Source organism: Mustela erminea, chromosome 20, assembly GCF_009829155.1.
Source record: "Mustela erminea isolate mMusErm1 chromosome 20, mMusErm1.Pri, whole genome shotgun sequence".
In the NCBI taxonomy this organism is placed as follows: domain Eukaryota; kingdom Metazoa; phylum Chordata; class Mammalia; order Carnivora; family Mustelidae; genus Mustela; species Mustela erminea.
Genome location: NC_045633.1, coordinates 12461939 through 12485593, shown reverse-complemented (window position 1 = coordinate 12485593; position 23655 = coordinate 12461939). Strand labels below are relative to the sequence as shown.

General features: G+C 43.5%; 1 protein-coding gene across 2 annotated transcripts in view; it reads right to left on the bottom strand.

Annotated features, from left to right (window-relative positions):
- Nucleotides 1–23655, bottom strand: part of PARN (poly(A)-specific ribonuclease) — a 156995-nt gene that overhangs the window by 26513 nt on the left and 106827 nt on the right. For both annotated transcript variants that reach the window (XR_004281745.1, XM_032327095.1), the window contains one exon: nucleotides 16226–16415. Coding sequence is in view for 1 of the 2 variants with exons in the window: in XM_032327095.1 (XP_032182986.1) it covers nucleotides 16226–16415 (190 nt within the window). In the remaining variant the exon portion in view is untranslated. The remainder of the gene's footprint in view (nucleotides 1–16225; nucleotides 16416–23655) is intronic.

The following is a 23655-nucleotide window of genomic DNA, read 5'->3' as shown; positions in this document are numbered from 1 at the left end:
CTGGCGAGTGTCTGTCCGGCTGCCGCAAGGCCCGCCGTGCCGCTGAACAAAACGGAATCTGCTTCAGAGACCCCCGCGTGGACAAAAGGCAGCACCTCGAGTCTGCAGACAGCATTGACACAAAGAAGCACCTACCAGCACAATGACAAACCCAGTTCTGGGCCACAGCATCCATTCTTCATCCTTACACCCGACCCCCCCCCCCCCACAAGTAAACACCAACCTCCTGTTGCTTTGGCTCCCTTAGGATGGACTAGCGCAAGTAAAGAGTATACAGTGACAAAAAAGTATCAGAAAAACGTTACAAATTTCTACCTCTAAGCCATAGATCTAGACAATGTTACACATGTCATAGTTGATTTCAGCTAAAACTACCACAGAAAATACAGAAAGAATCCTAACTGCACTGATCTGGGTAACTCCACCAGGAAATCTGTTTTCCTACAGTTAACGGACATGTAAAAAAGTAGCACCTCAGTGTGCTACCTAAGTGTGTGGAGGGCAAATTCAATCGTTAGCACTATTAAAAAAAAATTACGCTCTTCCGTGAAGGTAAGTACGAATAATATAACCCATTCTTACAAACACAGATAATTACTTTTAATTATGGTGGATTAAAGAAATAATGGGAAAATATGAAAAGAAAACATTAATTCTCAACTATCACGGCCGTGAGGACAGGTGAATGCATTTCAAGACATCAGAAGTCATCTAAGTGCCAGGTGCTACTCAACGGAGCTTTCACGTTATTTAAAATAAAATCTTTTTTTTTTTTTTTAAAGATTGTATTTATTTATTTGACAGACAGAGATCACAAGTAGGCAGAGAGGCAGGCAGAGAGACAGGAAGGGAAGCAGGCTCCCCGCTGAGCAGAGAGCCCAATGCAGGGCTCAATCCCAGCACCCTGGGATCATGACCTGAGCAGAAGGCAGAGGCTTTAATCCATTGAGCCACCCAGGCGCCCCTAAAATAAAATCTTGAGAGGACAATCTGCTTTCAAGTTTGAGGTAGAAGAAGGCTTTTCCACTTGCGCTCTGGGGCTTCTGTCGGTTTCTGCAGCACTGTCACCCCAACCTCTGGATCTGTTCAAGCAGACCCGCATCCAAGACTCGATCCGTCTGGGTGCCAGACATAGGAGAGCCCATCCAACACATGGAGACAGGAAGGCCAGACCTCAGGAGCATACTCTGCTCAATTTACCAACCTCTCATTCCACCTGGAGCACTTCTACGTCTACAGACATATTTAAATCAAGTCTAAAAGAGATTAGTAACTGGAAATTATGAACTCATCCACTCTTTTTCTTGGTAGTCTGTCATTTTCTATTCACATTTTTGAAGTAGTCTACGTCTGTCACCGGCACCCTCCCTTTCCTGGTTAAGAAAGGCTTTGAGTCAAACTCTGCTCTAAGGAGCTCCTGGGTGGCTCAGTTAGTTAAGCGTCTGACTTGTGGTTTTGGCTCAGGTCCTGAGATTGAGCCCCACATCCCGCTCCGTGCTCAGTGCGGAGCCTGCTTGAGACACTCTCTCTCCCTTTGCCCCTCCCCTCAAAAAAAAAAAAAAGGAAAGTTCTACCATAAAAAACGTATTCTGAGTAGCCTTCATCTTCTGAAAAAAATTTTAAATTTTATTTATTTGAGGAAGAGAAAGGGGGCATGAGCGAGGGAAGGGGACAGGGAGAGAGGGAGAAGCAGAATTCCTATTGAGCAGGGAGCCCGACACAGGGCTCGGTCCCAGGATCCTGAGATCATGACCTGAGCCGAAGGCAAAAACTTAACCAAGTCACCCAGGCGCCCCCCCCCCCAAATTTTTTAATTGTGGGGAAGGTACACATAACAAAATTTACCATCTTGATCCTCTTAAATGAGTTTAGTGGTGTTAAATACATGCACACAGCACTGCAACCAAGCTCTAGCACCCTGTCCATTCGGCAAAACAGAAACTCTACACCTATTGACCAACAGCCCCTCACTGCCTCCTGCTGCCAGTCCATGGCGTGTCCGCACCCACGTATGAGCAGGCGTCAGAACTTCCTTCTCTCGGAAGCTATTTCCACTGTATGCGTCAACCACACTTTGTTTATCCAAGTTCCCTGCACCTCTTTTTATATGATTCTCAGGAATCCTACTGACCTACCTGCCGTGAGAGAAAGCAGGGGTCCTGACCTGCGGGCCCACGAGAAGTCTGAGGGCAGAGACAAGCTAGATCAGGGCGTCTCTTCCTGACCCTGGCCAGGTAGATGGGACAAGGGACACCTGTTAGGAGTTGTTCCTGTATCTTGGTTTAAAAGGGTTTATGTCTTTCGGGACATTCTGTGGTAAATCTAATTCACCTGGTTAATTGTTCCATTTTATTAGTAACTACATAACTTTTCAAATTCTGCATTTTATATCAGCCATACTCTAGCTCACTGTTCATTCCAGGATCTTAAAATACTCCCTTCAGACCAGAACGATCCTTTCTTCCAACTGTTCAGATGTGGAAAGGAGTTAAGTGGGAGGGCTGAGTGGAGGACCGTGATCATTTGTCCTTAGTTATTGCAAAAAATCACTTTGAACAGATGTTAGAGGTCTCCACCACCTTCGCAATCTGAAATTAGCACAACCCTCAGAAGATACTTAGGCCCGGCCAGAATCGGCACAGCGGAGGGGAAGGCAGCCGATGCGCAGGAAGAGCTCTGTCTATGGCCGTGTCAGCCCCGTGATTTGCAGCAAGACAAGTCCCCCCTTCCTGAGCTGGCCTCTGAGCCAAACAGAACTAAGACTAAGAATGCCAGCTAAGCCCCCTGCGGTTCTTCCTCAGTCCCTTGTGAGGACAGAGAATCACTACCTCTCTTGCGATGGCATCTCAGGATCTCGACCATGGTTCCTACTGCCTTTCCCTCTAGCTGCTGTCCCAGGCTGAGCACATTTAACCTGTGACCATCTATTCTCCCCTTGAGGTCCTCTGCCTCTGGACTCGCTGCAGAGCCTCTCCTTAACATTAACTCATCAAACAATCAAAGCCCAAGACCACGGGGCACCTGGGGGCTCTATTGGTGAAGTGTCTGTCTTCAGCTCAGGTCATGATTCCAGAGTCCTGGGATCGAGCCCCACATGGGGCTCCCTGCTCAGCGGGAAGCCTGCTTCTCCCTCTCCCTCTCCAACATGTCCATATTCTCTCAAATAAATAAATAAAATCTTAAAAACAAAACAAAACAAAACAAAGCACAGCCTAAGACTGGATTCTACTAAGGGGATGACCAGTGCTGAGCACACCAGAGGATGGCACTTCCTAGTTTCTGATATTGGCCTGTACATCCCAGTATCATTTCTGTTTTTTGGATTTAAAAAAAAAATTTTTTTTAAGTTAACCATTTTACATTGATGATGCATGGGACTAGACATCTAAATCCTCACCCACAAAAAGGTAAGGTTGAAATTCAGAGATTTTAAACTTAGGGTTTCTTTAACACAGGTTTTTTTGTTTTTATTTTTGTTTTCAAGAAAACATAATTCTTTAAAATGAGACAGCGTCTCTCTCAAACACGCAAGCTCACAGGTAGCTGTGCCATGTCCAGAAGAGGCAACTTCATGCAGGGGCTGTGGATCCCAAACACCCGTAAGTAAGAATTCTGGGCAACTCTAGCTAAATTATTCAGTTTCCCTGAGACTCAACTTTCTCATCCTTAAATTAGGAATATCACCAAAGGCTTCACCGCATCATTAGAGAGATTTTCTAAAAAACATGTAAAGCAACTAGCACAGTGCCTGGAATAAAGAATCTGCTTAAAAAATAGGGAGGGGCATTGTCTCACTTTTCACGTTGCTCCAGAAAGCAGGCAGTGCGTCTGTGAGTTTTACGCCTGCAGAAGGCGGCACAGAGGAGGTGATGGGAAGGTGGGAGAAGGTCGAGGAATGATCCCCTCAACAAGACGATGGGTCGTGAATTAGTTTTTCACAACACATCTGACATACGATATTTGTGAATTTCTCCACGAGGTGGATCACTGAAACTAGGATGACCCACCCAGACCTTGCCGGTTAGTACATTTTATTAAGAGGTTCAAGAACACTAAAACCACCTGCCATGTGAAGAATCACATTTCACCAGAAGCAAAGTAAGAGCAGCTTCTGAGGCACGAGGCCTAAGGAAAAACAGAGAGTAGAGAAAAGGATGTGTGGTCCATTCCCATCTACCTAACAGAAGGGGAAGGCATACATATGTAGTTGCTGCATAAATTTGTAAAAATGGAAGGACTGACTAAAAACCAATAAACCTGGTCGCCTCAAGGGAGGGAGGGACCAAGCTGGAGGAGGCAGGGAGAGAAGCTTTGGAGATCTGACTCTGGAACCACACAAATGGTCTATGTAATTACACAGCAAAACTGACTTGAAAAAAGACAATCCCTAAAGTTAAAAATGAAACAAAGTTAAATGTTTACTGAGTTGGTAGCTTAACTATACAAAGAGGAATTATTTCAAGTGACTTTAAAATCAAGTTATTTTGACTGTTCATCCCTAGTCAGATATACTCCAGGGGAAAAAATTACTGCAAAACAGTTATTTTCAATAATTACATTATTTATAAGGATACGGTCATAGTTATTCTGAAATTATTATCCATAGTGCTATAAAGCAAATAAATACTTACTTTAATATCATTAAGTAATTAAAAATTAAATTACATTAAAAATTTCAGCGTTAAAAAAAGAAACTAAAAGTAGTTAAGTACGTCCTGCAGTCTAACTAGAATTGGAAATATCAGTATAAACTAAGGTCTTTCTTTTAAGATTTTATTTATTTGACAGGGGGAGAGAGAGAGAGAGAGAGAGAATGTGCGAGCACACAGCACGGGGAGCAGAAATCAGAGAGAGAAGCTGATCAGGGAGTCCCACACGGGTCTTGACCATGATCATGACCTGAGCTGAGGGCAGAGCTTTACCGACTGAGCCACCCACACGCCCCAGGATAAACTAATTTTAAAAAGAAAAAGGAAGGAAGGAAAGAAGAAAGAAGTCCTTGCTAGCCCTTTAAATTAAAAAACTATAAATAACAATGAATTCAGCATCCACAAACACAGATTATAGATTAGATAATAGAACCCAGATTATAGATTCTAAATACCATGATCCATCAAAAGGAACTGGCCCTTTGCAGAAATGGCTAACTCCACAAATAAGGGAGGAAATGTAGAGAAGAGCCTGGAATAAATACCAGAAGTTAAAGAGGCTCTTAGAGATGACTGGAATTGTCTCAGAGGACTCAAGAGTCAACTCCAATTGTTCCCACTGCTCAGAAACAAGATAATTAGAGCATCAAAAAGAAGAACCCCATAAGTGTACTAAAACATAAAAAATATATATATATATGTATATATATATATATTTTAAAAATCTCATGATTTAAACAAACAAAACAAAATCTCATTGCTCACTTTCAAAGGGGACAGGAAACTAATTATTCTGGAAGCTGGTTTTTAAAAGATGTGTGTTGAGGGGAGAGATTAAAGAATTTATTCTGCTTTTTCCGTACGAACTGTATCTCTGGGTCACTAAAGAGATGAAGAGAAACCCAATGAGATGCAGGAGGAAATGTACATCACCATCTGTGAAATATTCTTGCCATTACTTTAGTCCTGAATCTGATCAAGTTTACAGATCTTACTACCAGTTAATGACAAATATAGCAGTCAGGGAACATGCTGAACAAACCTGAAACAATGGTCTGGAATATGGAAAATCCTACAGAGCTAACAGCCTAGTTTCTGAAGCACGGTGGGGGTTGTGGGAGAACCCAGTGAGAGGAATTCACAGATCTAGAGAGATGAGATGCATCAACAAAACGTAACATATGAATTGTGTGGAAACTAGAGCTCAAACAAAACAACTTTTTTTTTTTTTTTTAAGTGTGAGCAGGAAATCTGAATACCAGCTATCTGATATTAAGGAGTCATTGTTAATTTTTTCTTTTGTTAGTGGCACTGCAGTTCTGTTTTTAAGTGACTGTTTATCTTTTAGATACGTACGTGCAGAGACCTATGGCTGAAAGCATATGCCAATCATACGTGCAGAGACCTATGGCTGAAAGCATATGCCACCGGTGGTTTGCTTCAAGGCCATGTGAAGGAGAAGGAGAGAAAGAGTACTAATAAAATAGGACTGGCCACTCGGTGACTGGTGACAGACACACTGTGAGAGCTTACTAGCTAGGACTTTGTTGTATTATTTTCCCTACTTTCGTATATGTTTGAGATTTTTCTGTAATGAAAGCTTTGGGATCTTTTAAGCAGAAATCTAAAGGGCCTCTCTTCTGCTTCCTGAGATATTGCTTTTAAATGAACAGATACAAGCTCTTAGAGGTTTTCTTAGGTGGTGTGGTGACTAGTGTCAAGAAAATTGTCCCCTATGTGGTATGCACCTAGCTGCAATGTGAGTAACATCTTCCCTTGAAGACAGACCTGGGAAAATGCATAGGGGGGACGTGGTAATAAGAACAGGGCTCCGCAGATAATCCTGGTATCAAATCCATGTCTTCGTCAAGAACGGATTAATCCCCCTGAGCCTCTGGGAAATGCAGACAAGCCTCACCTCCCTGACAATTCTGCTGTGAGCATTGCAAGAGCTAACACATGAAGGACCAGGGTGCACCTGGGTAGCTCAGTTGGTTAAGGGTCCGACTCTTGATTTCGGCCCAGGTCAGGGGATGGAGTCCTGTGTCGGGCTCCACGCTCAGCATGGCGCCTGCTTAAGATTATCTTTCTCCCTCTGCCTCCCCCTCCTCCACCCACACTTGCTCGCCCTTTCTCAAAAAAACAAAAACAAAAACATGAAGAACCTAGCCTAGAACCTGCACTTAAAACTGGCACTTAAATATTTATTCACTCACCAATTCACCAAACATCAGAGGATCTAACTCTGGGTCAGACTCCAGGTTAGGAGTGAGAGATACAAAGACACAGAAACCAGGAAAGCAGATTAGCGATGACAGTGGGAGGAGCAATGTATTGAAGGTTCTGAACAGGTAAAAATTTTTGGACCTAGAATTCCATATCCAGCAACATTATCAATGAAGGTGAAATAGACACATTTTTATAGCATTTACTAACCATACACTACATATGCAAAAGAGGAAAGAAATCAAAGTCACCCAGGGAGAAGAAAAGTACTTCCCTCAAAAAGCAAAAATCCCCCCACAAAAAAGGCTGATTCTCGGTTGGGTAGCGAAGTTTTAATGGCACAGGAGTACACTTTCTTCCCAATGGGCCCAACTGCATTTCCGCCATCATAACATGATACAAGCTGGATACCGGCTGCCCCCTCCTAACGCTGACTTCTCAAGAAGCACAAAAGAACAGATCCAGAAAGACAGTTAACAGTGTAACTAATCATGGTGAGAAGAGAAACAGAGAGAAACACAGTGTGGGCACTACATTTACACTCCTTTACAGAACTGACCCAGATATATTGGTCAAAGTTGACAAAACAAGAAATGTATAGCTTCCAGGAAAATGGTCACTGTAGCTGGAAGAAGAGCCAGAGAGGGAGGACCCAAGGTTCTCCGCCAACCCCTTCATTTTATATTCTCCTGTTTTAAAGATTACACGCATTTATCACTTTAAATTTTAAAGATTACGTGCATTTATCAGTTAAAAAGTGTCACGGGAAACACCTTCTCTGCTAAAATACATTTAACCCACAAGACGGACACTGAGTTTGCCGACATTTACGCTTCCCAAATACTGGAAAGTTTCTGAGGTGGCTGTGTTAGAGAATTTCACCAGTCCTTGCCAGGAGCGGAGGCTCTCTCCAAGGAATATGTACACTGGAGAGACGTCATGTGGTTAAGATAAAGACACCGAGGACAAGTTTGTTCCTAAGCTTCCTAAGCTATTGAATCCAGGAGCCAACAAGAGTGCCACAGCAGGGAATCTCCCCCACCCCCACCCTCTCTGGAGAGGTGCAGCACCAGCTAAAGCCGAATGGAAGGAACTGCTGGTGGCCAGAGAGGTGGGGTGGGGAGATGGACAAAAGGGTCAAGGGGATTAAGAAGTACAAACTCCCAGTGACAAATCAGTCAGAGCGACAGGATGTGACGTACAGCGTAGGGAATACAGGAATACTGGAATAGGGCTGCATGGTAACAGATGGTGACCACACTTAGCGTGGGGAGCCCTGAGTGATGTAGAGAATTGTTGGATCCCTGTGTTGTTGTTCACCTGAAATTAATATAATATTGTGTGACAACTCTGCAATTAAAAAAAAAAAGTTAAAAAAAAAAAGACAAAGCTGAATGAGGATTTCTGCAGCAATGTCACAGAGCTGGGGCCAAGAGAGAAGAAACAAGAGGGGTGCCTGGGTGGCTCAGTGGGTGAAAGCCTCTGCCTTTGGCTCAGGTCATGATCCCAGGGTCCTGGGATGGAGCCCCACATCTGGCTCTCTGCTCCCCGCTTCCTCCTCTCTCTGACTACTCGAGATCTCTGTCTGTCAAACAAATAAATAAAAATCTTTTTTTAAAAAAAGGAGAAAAGAAACAAGAGATGGCCAGCACGGAGCTTCCGAAGGCACTCCTCAGTCCCCCGGACAGCAAGCAGCCACCGGGGTGAAACGGGTGGCACTCAGGCTGCCGAGACAGTCTGAGACAGTGAGAGATCTGAAAGCCAGAGGCAACCCCCTCATAATCCTCTCGAAGTCACAGAAACAGGATTGCAATGAAGGTGTAGACAGAGGACACAGGACAGAAAGGGCTGAGTCTGACTAGGTTCTGCCGCAGGCTGGTGGTTTCTAACTGCGTTGAAATCACAGGGAGAAGCAGCTTCTGAGACATTCTGGGATAGAGAGGGCTGGTGGGGATTTAAGAGGCAGTACCCACTGAAACGGTCAAGGATCTTTTCTTCATTTGGTTGCTGCTTTATTATTTCAGTGTCGTGTAAGGCTTTCGTGGGCTCACTTGTGACACTGGCTTACCTGATTGGATTTTTATCATGCTCTCCTCATCTAAACTTCTCCAACCACAGGCATTTTCAAGACTCGCAGTCTTAGGTTGGGAGCAAACTACTTGCTACCTGAGGAGAGAAGCAAAGGGTCTCTAGCGATTCCAGCAGTTTCTTCCGCGTGCTCTGCCCTGCGTATGGTGTCAAAACATCTATAATTTCAGAGCCAGAAGGGATCTTAGCGTTTCTTTTCCCAACAAAATGCCTCATTTAAGATGAGAGAACAGAGGCAGACACTGGGCTCTGGATGGGTATTTACTGAAGGGAAGAGCGAATGAAGTCGTTTTCAAGGTACCACGAGAACCTGAGCTAGAACCCTTGTCTGCTCGCTGCCTGGGGTCAGTTCCCGGGCCTCGCCATGGCTTCTGCTGGGATGGCCTCTTTGTCTCCACAGGGGCAGCTCCCCTTTTTGCCAATGTGATATGCTCACTCAGTCACTCTGGGAAAGCACTAGCCTTCTAAGACAGTCAGGTGGAATCTGGAAACCATAACAACGATGTATGCAAAGGCGTCTCCTACATAAGCAGGAATTCCCAGGAGCGACGACACTGTCAAGGAAGGCCACAGTGGAGTCTCACAGACAGAAAACACGAGAAAGAAGACACCAACCATAGGGTTTTCCCCAACAGTTGAAAAAAGGCCAACTGTTAATAACCTGTAGACACGACTGACCAAAATCTCTTGAGGGCAAAATGACTTTAGAAAACTGTTTTCTTTAATTAGAGAACATTCTCTAGAATTAGAGAGCCCTGTGCAGGACTCAATCCCAGGACCCCGACACCATGAGCCAAGCCAAAGGCAGAGGCCTAACCGACTGAGCCACCCAGGTGCCCGGAGAACATTCTTAATAAGATGAAAATGGTAATACCACCTGTCTTTCAGGGAAGGTTTCAAGCTTCTGCCTATTTCTGGGGACTAAACACCTACTAGGGAGATTTTAAATATTTTAGCATCCACCGTAAGGAAGGATTCTTTGAACACCATGCTAACCTGTATTTATTCAGAATTCATGCCACCCAACCAAAGTTGCTCCTCAGGCAAATTTACGTCTGGCCCAGTTTCCCAGAATCTAAGCCCTAGTGTGGTCCAGTTATTGATTACAGGCTCCTTGAATATTCTGGACACCGAATCCATCACAGACAAGAAAAGAAGCATGTGCCACCATCCCAATGCAAACAGCGGAAGCAGGTGTCCATTTTTGCCAGCACAGCTCCCAGCCCTGGGGAGAAGCTCGACTGCGGCAGCAGCGCTCCCAGGGTCTCAGGGTCCATTCGCTAAAGCTGGGAGAGGGGAGGTTCCCGCAGCCTTCCCCGACCACAGGGCGCCCCCCCAACCCCGAAATCTGCACTAATGAGGAAGGCTTGCATGTTTGTGTTTATACTTCTGTCATTTTCACCATACTTCAGCCCCTTATTTTCTTCGTAAGTATTAATTGTTTAAAAAAAGAAAAGGAAAGGAGAGGAACAAAAAACAACAACATATCAAGTTTACAGCATATGGAGAAGAAACACAGACAAAAGATCAGAAAGGATGGGAGGGAGGGAGATGGAAAGAGACCACCGTCAGGGTCCCAGGTTGGCCAGGAGGGGTGCGATTTTCACTTGAAGATCTGCTGTGATACAGGAAAGGGGCACATGATCATTTCTAGAGCAGTGCCTGGACAGCAGAAATACGTGAACCACAAATGCCATTTAAAATTTTCTAGGAGCCACCATTTAAAAAGAAAAAAAGTGAAAAGGATCCAGTGAAGTTGATTTTAATAATATTTTATTTAGCCTAATAGATCCATAATATTATCATTTCAACATGTCATCAATTCTTCAAAATCTGATGTGTATTTCAAATTGACAACACACATCAGTTTGGACGAGCCACACGCGAAGTACTCAACAGCCACACGTGGCTGGTGGCTACCGTACTGGAAAAGGGCAGTTCTGTACCTGGGGTCAGCACATTGTTCTGTAAAGGGACAGAGAGTACACAGACAGAGTTTTGTGGGTTTATGGTCTCTGTCAGACTACCCAAATCTGCCACTGTAAGGCAAAGCAGCTAGAGGCAAGATGTAAATTAAGAAGCATGGCTGTGTTCCAATAAAACTTTATAAAAATATGTGGACCGGATCTGGCCAATGAGCTCTAGTTTGTCGGCCATTATTCTGGAGCAAGGACTAAAAAAATAACACAAAGAGGTAAAAGCAAAAAAGTCAACAGAGAAGATAAACAGGATGCTAACATATCAGCAAGTAATAACTCAAACACAAGTCATTCAAAAGGCAACAGAAAAAAAGAAAAGAGGGACAAAACCCAAGCAGGAAAAATAGAAAACAAACCAAGATGGGAGGCAGACCTATCTGTATCATTCATTAGATTAAATGTAAAAGAAAGGGGTTGTCAGAATGAATAAAATAGCAAGACCCAAGTATATGCTGTTTATAAGAAACATACTTTATAAAGACAAGTTACCAGTAAAAGGCTGAATAAAAATAGAGTATGCAATCATCAAGGATAAGAAACAAGAGTGCCAATATTAATTACCAGACAAAATAAATACCAAAAAAGATTATTACTAGATATCAAGAGGAATACTCCATACTGATGAAAGGGGCAATTCATTAAGAATACACAGCAATCCCAGGGCGCCTGCGTGGCTCAGTGTGTTAAAGCCTCTGCCTTTGGCTCAGGTCATGATCCCAGGGTCCTGGTATTGAGCCCAGCACAGGGCTCTCTGCTCAGCAGGGAGCCTGCTTCCTCCTCTCTCTCTCTCTGCCTGCCTCTCTGCCTACTTGTGATCTCTCTCTGTCAAATAAATAAAATCTTAAAAAAAAAAAAAAAACATAGCAATCCTTAATAGACACACACCTACCAAAAAAGCTGCAAAATACATAAAACAAGAAATTGATATAGTAAAATGGAAAAACAGATTTACAACCACAGCTGGAAATTTTAACCCCTGTCTCAGTCGGTGAAAGAAAAAGTAGAACCCCTCCCCAAACTCCCCCCAAAACCAGTAAGGATATAGATTTGAGTACCATGAACCAATGTAACCTGAAATGGCAATAATGAAATGTTATACCCATTCAAGTGCACGTGGAACATTCACCAAGACAGACCATATACCGGGCCATAACATCAAGGTCAATAACGTCTTGTCTTCCAGGTCAAACAAGAAAGCACAAGAAAAATTAGAAAATACCCTCTAACAGAAAATAGTAAAAAGACAACCTATCAAAATCTAAGGGATGCAGCTAAACAGTCTAAAGGAAAATTTATAGCTTTAAATGTTTTTTTTTTTTTTGCTTTAAATGCTTTTATAGAAAAGAAATATATAAAATCAATGAGTTAAGTTCTCATGTTAAAAAGCTAGACAAAGAATAACATTAAAATACAAAACAAGAAATAATAAGAACAAGGATATAAATAAACGAAAAAAAAAAAGAAGACAAAAAAAAAAACCAATAAAAAGCTGAGAGAATTTGAAAGAATTAACTGAATTAACTGATAAGCACCCAGCAAGGAAAAGAGCGAGTAAACACATATTACCAATATGAGAAAATTTTAAAGGGACATAATTATAGACCCTACAGACATAAAAATTATAAGGTAACATTTTGAGCTAATAATTTTATGCTAACAAATTTCGCAATTTAAATGAAATGAAATATTCCTTGAAAAACACGAATTACTAGAAGTGATCCAAGAAGAAACAGAAAATCTACACAATCCTGTAACTATTATAGAAACTGAGTCCATAATCAAAATCATCTCACAAAAAACTTGTCTTCACTGGTAAACTCTACCAAAAACTTAAAACAAAAACAAAAACCACCCTATACACACTGCTGGAAAATAATAAAAGAAGAACGTTTTAACTATTTTTATGAGATCAGCATAAACCTGATAACCAAAACTTGAAAAATATTTTAAAAAAAGAAAAAATTCCAATCTAGTATTTCTCATGAACGAAAAGATATAAAAATACATAACAAAACATTAACACATCAAGTCCAGAAGCACACAAGAAGGATAATACATCAGGATAATCCAAGTAGGATTTTAAAGATTATTAAAGATTAAATTAAATTAAATTAATTAATTTTTAATTAAAGATTATTAGGATTATTAAGGATAATCCAAGTAGGATTTCTCTCAGGAATACAAAATTATTAAGCATTTAAAAACCAACTGATGGCATTCAAAATACTAACAAAATAAAGGACAAAAACCATACAACTTAAAAAGATACAGAAAGGGCATCTGAAAATATGTGACATCTATTCAAACTTTCAGTAAAGGGAAATGGAAGGCAACTTCCTAAACCCAAGAGAGGACTAACTAGACGATCTGAGGTCCAGGTTTCTGGAGAAACACTGGACTTCCCCCTCTCTATTACTGGAAACAAGACAAGGTTATCTACCCTTCCCACTTCTATTTGACAATAGACCAGAGGTGCTGGTCAGTGCAATCAAGCAAGAAAAAGAAAAGACATTCAGAACGAAAAGTAATAAAACTGTTGTTAATCTGTGGTTAATAGCATGCCAAAAGGATTGTGTGCCTAAAAAACCCTGTGAAATATTAAAAAAAAAAAAACAACTATCAGAATAAGTCAATTATAAAAGGTTGCAGAATACAAAATTGATACACAACAGTTAATTTGTCTATAGAGAAGCAGCAAACAATATGAAGATGAAATTTAAGAAATTTACATTTACATTTAAGAAATTTACAATGGCAACAACAATGTAAAATATGTAAGAAGAACATTAACATTAGACTTTTGAGACTTCTACAGTAAAAACTACAGAACAGGCTGAATGAAGAAAGAGGTAAGAGGACTGTAAAATTTGTGTGGAATACAAAGGATCTAGAATAGCCAAAACAATCTGACAAAGAATAACAATGTTGGAGGGTTTATGCTACCTGATTTTTAAGACTTACTATAAAGCCACAGAAATAAGAAAGTGTGGTATTGGCACAAGAACAGGAATAAAAATGATTGGACAGAACAGTCTAGAAATAGACCTACACATACATGGTCAATTTATTTTTGACAGAAATGCCAAGTCAATCCAATGAGGGAAGAGAAGTCTTTTTAACAAACGTTCCTGGAACAAGTTGATATCCATATTAAAAAAAAAAAAAAAAAAAAAAAACCAACTAAATCGTGACTCCTATCTCATTCCATATACAAAATTCATTTGAAATGGGTCATGATTTAAATGGAAAAACTAAAACTATAAACCTTCTGGAAGAAAACTGGTACAACCTTAGAGTAGGCTAAGATTGAACCATAAAAGAAAAAAAAAATCATAGACCTGACTCCATCAAAATTAAAAATATCTGCTCATCAAAATCACTAACGAGATGAATATGCAACCCCAGACTCAAAAAACACATTTGCAGCACAAACATCTATCTGACAAAGGGCGTGTCTCCGGAATACATAAGAGAACTCCCAGGGATCAACACTAAAAAGACAAAAACCCAATGAGAAAATGGGCAAGAGGTTTACACGGCCACCTCCAAAGGAAGATATGGAAATGGCCGGCCAGCACACAAAAAAGGTGATCAACATCATCAGCCACCAGAGAAATGCAAATTAAGACCACAATACACTACAATACTCATTTTGTGCTGTATAGAACAGCTGAAATAAAAGAGAGAAAGCACTACACATTGGCAAGGACGCAGAGCAACCAGAATGTTCCCACCATACCAGTGGGTTATAAAATAGTACATCTGGTTTGGAGAACCATTTGGACGTTCTTATAAAGTCTAACACACACACACTTACCCTGAGAACCAACAACGCTACTCTTAGGTACCGACTCAAGAGAAACGGAAACATATGGCCACAAGACACTTTTTATAGCAATGTTGGCAGTGACCATTACATGTTATAGCAATGTTTGTAGTGACCATTACATGATGGTCTCAAACCAGAAACAACCCAAGTGTCTACCAGCAGGAGAGGAGGTCAGTGTTGTATATTTATACAGTGGAATACTACTGAACAATGAAATAATAAATTCCTGGTACACACAGTATCAAGGGTGGGTTTCAAAAAATGTTAAGTGAGGGGCGCCTGCGTGACTCTGTCGGTTGAGCGTCCGATGCTTGGTTTCGGTGCAGGTCATGATCTCAGGGTGGTGAGATCGAGCCCCAGGGCCCCATGACTGGCACAGAGTCTGCCTGAGATTCTTCTCCCCTCCCTTCCCCTCTGCACCTCCCCCAACTTGGGTGCTCGCTCTAGAATAAAGAAAATCTTAAAAAAAAAAAAAAAAAAAAGTTAAATGAAAGAAGCCAAACACAATACGATTCCCAATATGATTCCATTTTTTATAAATTCCAGGAATAATCAAAAGTAATACATAGTCACAGATATGAGAAATGGATGCTTAGGGCAGTAGAGGGTTGGGGTTGCTTGAAAAGGGCCACAAGGAAATTTTGTGAAGAGGCAGAAATGGTCTATGTCCTGCTTTGGGTAGTGGATACATTGCTGCATAGAACTCTTAAAACTCTGAACTAACATTTTAGATCTCTTCATTTTATTGTATAGCATGTCTTGATTATTAAGTAGGCTTCACAACCATCACAGAGACCGATGAGGGGCCCGAACCCACGACCCTGGGATCACAACCCTAGCTGAGACCAACAGTCAGAAGCTTAACTGTCTCAGTCACACAGGCATCCCATATCTCAATTTTTTAAATCTCTAAAAAGCCATTTAAGGGGTGCCTGGGTGGTCCAGTGGGTTAAAGCCTCTGCCTTCAGCTCTGGTCATGGTCTCAGGATCCTGGGATCGAGCCCCGCATCGGGCTCTCTGTTCAGCGGGGAGCCTGCTTCCTCCTGCCTCTCTGCCTACTTGTGATCTCTGTCAAATAAATAAATAAAATCTTAAAAAAAAAAAAAAAGTAAATAAATAAATAAAGGCCATTTAAAAAGCACAGAGGGCAATCTAAAATATTCACAGTGATTGCTTCTGGGTGATGGGATTTGGCTAATATTTTCTTCTGTCAGTTCACACTTTTCTAATCTTTATCATTTTCTGTAATGAACTTTCCCCCGTTTTCTATACCCCGTGGGTCTAACACTGTAGAAGGAATCTGTGCAGCAGTAACTTCTGGTATGTTGTGGAAAGTGAGAAAAAAAGTCTTTCTCAAAAGTCAGATTTAGGACTTAAAATCCCGTGAGAAGCAGGAAGACAAACTATTACTGGAACAACTCTGCCCTTTTAATTCAACAGCTGAGAACTCTTACCTGTTGGTGTGGTAGTAGTGATTCTGCAGAGCGTAGGACATGGACTGAGTCTTTAATCGTTTTCTCTCAACCTCCTGCCAGGTATCTTCTGTCCACTTCCTCTTGATCTGCTTCTCCTCGTGTTTTTTCCCTACATATTCGGCATAGGTCTGGATCCGATAGCTTTCTGCATATTTGCTGGTATTGACAGCTACAAGGAAAAGAGAAAAAAAATCCGTATTAAAAAGTCTGGCCTAGTCCCGGAGATGTCATCTTTGAAAGGGGCCCTGAGATCGTCAAAGAAACCAGAGACCTGGGTCTGAGTTCTAACCCCAGCTCCGCCACTGAGAAGCTGGGGGGCTCTGGGAATGTCCCATGGGCTCTCCAAATCTCAGTGTTCTCATCTGGAGGAAGGAGTCACTGCGCCCAATCTTCTGATGGCCTGAGAGTGCTCTGTAAACTATAAAGAACCATAATGGCAGTAAGTGAAAGGTATTTGCAGGTAACATTACTGCTTGAAAATTACTCATTTTCAGCGTAAGAAAATGGTGGGGGGGTGGGGTGCAGATAACAACCCACTAAGGGAAAACTGTAAACCCTTAACTTGTTAAAAATGAAAATGAAAGCGGTCCTGACAGCAGAGCTGACCACTGTGTCAGAAACTAAAGGTCTGCCCTTGGTCTGTGCCCAGGGTTTTGCCCATGTGATGTCTCATCCTGCAGTTCCTCCATTTGCAAGGGAGGCAGTGCCTCAACTCACGAGAAAGTGGAGGCACAGAGGAGGAGTGGCGGTCACCCGCCAGCCCGTAGCTCAGCAGCAGGGCTGGGTGCAAACCCAACCTGCTCCGACCCTAAGGCCACGGCCCTTTTCGTCACTGCGCCGGACCGCGAACTCCGCAAATTCAAGATATCGCCACCATACTTGAGGCTTGCCTCTTTTCCTTCCGCTTTTAAAGGCTGCTAATTCTCTGTAATGTGCCTCTGGCTGGCAGGAGCATTTGAAAGCCGGAGCTTACTCCCTCCCTGGTGTTAATATTTCACCAAGGCCAGGTCAGTTTCCTTATAGTCTTTGCGGCCGGCTCCTCGGGAGACCCACGGGCGGATGGGCAGCCGTTCGCTGGTTCTGGCTCCTGCGGTTTGAGCATACACTCTCCTACCCTGCCATCAGACCACCGGTTACTACCCACAGACCGGTGGCGACACAGTGAGAGTCTAGCCGTGCTGTTCGGGGCCATGAGGAGCAGACTTGGTACCCGGGCAGCTGCCCAAGCACCATGGTGTCTAAAACAGTCTGTGTACCCACTCCCAGCGACGTTCTTGGTACAGAGTCGTTCTCCCTAAATACCATGTGGATGAGGGCATGGCAGAATACAGGCGGTGACAAGCCTGCAGCCCTTAAGCACATCAGTACGAGGCAAGGGACTCTCGTACCGCAGCGACCTTACATCAGAGGGCAAAACAATTAACTGCATGAGAAGCAGAAGCTCTATGGATCCGACACCTGACACTTTTCATCCTCGCTCCGAGTAGACCAGATCTGCCTAAAACTTCCAAGCACAACTGTGCTTCACAGCATGTCATGCCCTAAATGTTCAAGCCATCTAAGGAGCAAAACAGAACAACCACTACCACAAAACAAGAAGAAAAAAAAAAACCTCTTCTCTTAAAAAAAAACAAAAAACAAAAACACCCACAAAGTTTTACTAAGAAGTTTGTGTAACTTTTCAAATATCCACTCTAGAGTTAAAGAGAGAAAAAATGGGGTGGGGGAACCCCAGAATATTACAGAACTTCCCCATTATACAAAGTTTCCCAAAGAAGGAAAGTGAGTTACTGAAATGTGAGCTCAAAGCAGCGAGCTCTGACTCACTCCCGAGGAGATAAACAGAAAAAGCATCCAGCTCTGGAGATGTGCGACTGACCCAAGTCGCTCCTCAGCACAGAACCACAGAAACAGGATCCTTTCTCGAAAATCTTACTCCTCGGGACTGCTACTTTTCTTGCTTTCAACAGTCCACCTTTCTGATTTTCCCCATTCATATAACCAGACGTCAAGCACCCATGCTTCTGCCCGGCAACTGCTCCTTGTCCCGGGGACCATGTTCGATATTCGGTAAAACAAGACAAGATTTCCATTCTCTTTAGCTTATCCCGTCACCCGCAAACTTCACGCAGAGGTGATTTTCCATAAAGCATAGGACTGTCTACAGGGCTAAACTATCAGTGCGATCCATAATGAGAACCCACAGATTCTACCATTATTATTTGGTGCTGATTGTTGGCAAACGAGCATCTCCTGGATTTTCCTCTCGAAGAGCCAGTCTTCATTCCAGCAGGTTTACTCTGCGGGCCGGCCCCAAAGGGATGACATCTGCAATAATCCCTTGCTCAAGTTTCCCTTGGACTCCCAAAGTAAAAGAGGAGGCTTGAGTCAATATTCCCCATGAAAGCAAAGGTGATGATAGGGTCATAAAGGAGCCAGGATGATGTGTTTAACAGTATCCGGTTGTTTCCAATAATGTAGCTTGCAGCCCCACGGGACGAACGTTACAAACAACTCCCTGACCACGGTGGGGAATGCATCCGAGCACATGTGGAATTAGGATCACTTAAAAGGGGAAACAAATAACAACCCGCTTTTCACCGCTGGCCTTCACATGGTAGTCATTTACCAGCATTCCTTCACGTCCCAGCAGCTCTGGAGCTCTCGGCCTTTAATCTGGAAGCCAAGCTCTGGCTCCAAGCCATCCCTCCTCGAATGGATGAATCAGCAAAATGAATTGGCTGTCAGCTGTGTCCTCCAGTGATTCCAGCTCGCCTGTCAGAAGCAGCATGTAGCAGGCTGCCTGGTAACACTAACCTTTTCCAAATTTGTCAGGCAGATGATTCAAAGCCATCATTCGGTCCTACCACTTGGTTAGAGCCTATGGGGAAAGGCACATGCTGATGGCCCTCCCGGCTTCCAGGCAGGTGAGTGGGGGCAGCTCTCCTTCTGTGGCCTCTCCCACTCACGGCTTCCCCACGCCAGGTCTGCCCAACCCCCGACACTCTCACCCATGACAACATTTCCTCTCCACAAGGTCCCCGTGAGAAAGGGACACTCTAATCACCACACAGATAAAGAGACTGAGATCAGGGAAGCTAGGCTGCTTGCCCAAAGTCTTATAGGTAAGCTACAAAGCCGGTTTGGACCCAAAATGTGATTTTTAAAAAAATATATAATACTGCCACGGGTCTGCCATATTTTTTTTTAAAGATTTTATTCATTTATTCGACAGAGAGAGAGAGAGAGAGAGATCACAATAGGCAGAGAGGCGGGCAGACAGAAGGGGGAAGCAGGCTCCCCACTGAGCAGAGAGCCCGAAGTGGGACTCCATCCCAGGACCCCAAGATCATGACCCGAGCCGAAAGCAGAGGCTTAACCCACTGAGCCACCCAGGCGCCCCTCTGCCATATTTTTAAAAATGTATTTACATGTTCATTTAGACTGACAATTATCTTCTAAAATGTATCCTTTACTAAGAATTTTAAAGAATTACTTAAAAATGTTTTACTTTCTTCTTTTTTTCCTAAAAATTAAGAACTTTCCATTACTGTCAGGCAAAGTCTCTCCAAATAAGTTGACAGAGATACATTATGATTATGGACACGATGACCTAAGATACAGATTCCTTCTTCAAATCACCTACAGATTGACAGTGATGCCAATAAAAAGAAATTCTGCATTCTAATAAAACATTGAAAAATTAAAAATGAAATAAAAAAAGATCTCGACAGAAAAGAGAGCAGGATTAGTAAGGAACTGGGGGAGGAGGTCGACTGCAAAGGGGATAAGGGAATTCTGGGGGTGACGGAGCCATCCCTTATCTTCACTGTGGTTGTGGTCACATGTACAGAAATCATACCCCAATTATTCTGTGGAACTGGCAGTGTTAACTCCACAAGTTAAACAGAAGAACAAATGGGCCAACAATGGCCCAGACCTTTCCGAAAAAGACTAACGGAGGGGGACGCTGCCTTGCTAAGCTATGAAAGCTTACTGTAAAGCCGGAGTAACAAAGATGGTGCAGCAACGGTACAGAGAGCCACGATCGGACCGACGAGAGAGAAGAATCTAGAAACAGACGTACGCATCTGTGAAACTTTTGATTTTTGACAGAGACAGCAAGACAGAGACTGTGGAAAAGGGAAAAGTTGGAAAAATTGTTTATCCATAGGAAAAAAATGAAATTGGACTCTTAGTCACACCATACTGAAAAATCAACTCCAGATGGACGAAGAAGTGAAATGTCAAAAGCAAACTCTGAAAACTTGAAAAGAAAATATAAGCGAGTATCTTTCTGAGCTTGAAGTAGGAAAGAATCTGTGAAGATACAAAAAGTGTTAAGCGTTCAAAAAAGGTCAATTGGTATGACTCCATGAAATTAAAATTTTTGTCCATCAGCAGACACTTGAGAGAGTGAAGACAATCTAAGAACTGGAAGAAGATATTTGTTAACGCCTGGAACTGGTGAAGGATTAGCAGCAGAATCCATAAAAATGCCTACAAAACAAGAAGAAAACCCACAACAACAAAAAAAATGGGCAAAGACATGAAAAGCATGCATAGTCATTTCATAGCAAAGGAAGCATATAATGCCAATAATTACATAAAGGGATGCTCGAGCTCAGGCAAGGACAAATTATGAGAACAATATCATTTTCTACTTTACTGGCAAAAAATTTAAAAGACTGCTAAGAGCAATGGCTGGGAAGATGTGAAGGAATGAGATTTCTACTGGTGTAACCACTGTGGAAAACAACTTCGCAATCTCACTTAACACTAAACATTCACACATCCTACGACCCAGCAGGTCCCCTCATGGACATATATTAATACATGAGTATTATAAGGTACATATAACAACTTTGTTTTAAAGAACACAATGTTGACACTATTCGAGAAAGAAGGAATGCAGCAGTCCAAATCTCTACCAGCAGATGAATGGAAAAACTGTTATATTTCCACAATGGAGTATTGTCTCACAGCAAACATAAATGAACTACAGCAACATATAATAAAATGCAGAGATCTTAAGAATACGACAGTGAATGAGGAATGCAAGTCCCAGAAGTCTATTTGTAGTCTGACGCTCTTTTTATTACGTTCTAGAACAAAAATCAAACAATATATCCACTATATCCAGGGAAGGTGGTGGTAGTGGTGGTGGTGGTGGTGTTGTGTGTGTGTGTGTGTGTGTCAGAGAGAGAGAAGAAAAAAGCAAAAAAATTATCAACACAACTTTCCCCTGGAAGGCAATCAGGAGGATGGGAGGAGGAAAAGCAACAGACAGACGTAATTTATCAGCAATAGTTTAGTTATTCAGTTGAGTAGTGGTTTCACAGATGTTCATTACATCTTAAACAAACAAATTCTTTAGGTTTTCTGTTGTTTATCCTGTCCAACTACTAAGGGCCGTTTCCGGTACAGACGGTCTAGGCTGGAAGATGTCTGAAAGACGAGATAAGAGTCTCTCCAGGTTCAATGACCCCAGTGACACGCTGGTGCCTGCAAACCACGTGTGTGGCATGAGTGGGACCTTCCTCCAGAAACGAGGCAAGTCAGGGCCGCCTGGCCTTCTGCGGGCTGAGATCAGTGGGGAGCGGTGGCAGCCGAGGCAGGGACACCCCCCAGCCCTGCGTGCACTGTCTGCAAAGGCCCCCTGCAGCCGACACGGAGTCTCGGTGGTGCCAGATGCCGACGCTCAGAGCAGTCCAGCCCCTACAGGCAGGAGAAGCACTGACTGGAGACTTGCTCTGCCAGCCACGGGGTTATCCCGATGGCACAGGAGAAGACAGACCTATGTACCCAGCAGCAGGAATGTCCACAGGATGACCCAGAGGCCGAGGGTGGCCTCTGCCAGCTCTGTGGCCGCAGCCCTGCTCCCGGGGTGCCAGCGGGTGCTTTCTGGAAGATGCTTCTCCTTCCCCCTCCCACAGCCGTGGCTTAGGCCCCTGCGCCCCATGCTGTCACTTGGGGTTTTCAGCCCACGCCGGGGGAGGGAGGGTGCCTAATGCTTTGTGTGTGTGTATTTATCTAAATACGAGCTACTGAATACGAGTTTTGTCATGTTCCAGATTATTCTGATCAGGCTGGGCTGGTAACAGATTGAACACTTCTTCCCTTTTACCAGAGAGAGAACGGCAGCTTTGACCTTGGATTCTAGTGAAAGCCAACTTTAAAATCTTCAAAGGAAGGCGCTCAAAACAAAATAGAACATACTCCACTGTACGGGTCACTAGGAACATTCTCCTGTGCTGGTGACTACACACGCCCACCATGGATGGCAGGCGGCAGGCAGAGCCCGGGGCGCGTGTGGGAAGGTCCAAGGGCAACACGCCGCAGCAGGGCTGCTCTCCTGTGGGTCCCAACAGGTCAGGGCGAGCTGGCCAGTCAGATGGCCTCTGCTTTCCCCTCTGCCATCCCCCCTTCCCCTCCTGAGCCTGGTCCTTTCTTAAGTCTCTCTGAGAAGGCGCCAGCCCACTAGGGTGCCGTCCAGCCCCTTAGGAGCAGGCCACCTCATTCCCCACACGGCCCCAACACGGCCCACACTCTCTGAGGGCAGGACCCACGCCCCAGCCATGCTCGTAGCTCTGGAGTTCTACCTTGGATCTTTTGCAGGAGGTTAATCTAAGATTATGGTGGGAAAAGGGAGCTGCTCAGAAGCACAGCTTTTGTATCTGTTGGCATCCTCTGACCATGCAAGAGAGAAAGTTCAGAAACGCTTTGGTTAAGAAGTCTGTGTTGAAGCCTGAGCTAGTGCATGAGAGCCCTGGACTGCAAGCAAGGAGCTGGCATGGACTCTGAAGACGGGCTCTGCAGGGCAGGGACAAGCGGCACACGTGGCCGCGCTTGAGCCTCACCCGGATGCTGGGGAAGAAAGGCAGGAGCACCCCTGACAGCAGAGACTCGGAAAACTGGCCAGCCTGCCTCCGTCACCCAGTGAGGACTCAGGACCCTGGTCCCCTCTTCTTCCTTCCATGCAGTGGGCCCTGCCCCAACAGAGGGCAATTATTAAAAAAAAAAAAAAAAATATATATATATATACATATACACACACACACACACACACACACACACACACATATATATACATACACATATATATATATATTTTAAGATTTTATTTATTTATTCACTTGAGAGAGAGAGAATGAGAGAGAGAGAACAGGAGAAGGGGAGGGTCAGAGGGAGAAGCAGACTCCCTGCTGAGCAGAGAGCCCGATGTGGGACTCCATCCCACGACTCTAGGATCATGACCTGAGTTGAAGGCAGTCGCTTTACCAACTGAGCCACCTAAGCACCCTAAGGATATTTTTCAAAATTAAATAAGCTCTACACCCAGCGTGGGGCTCGAACCCACAACCCCAAGGTCAAGAGTCGCATACTCGCTGAAAGAGCCAGCCAGGCGC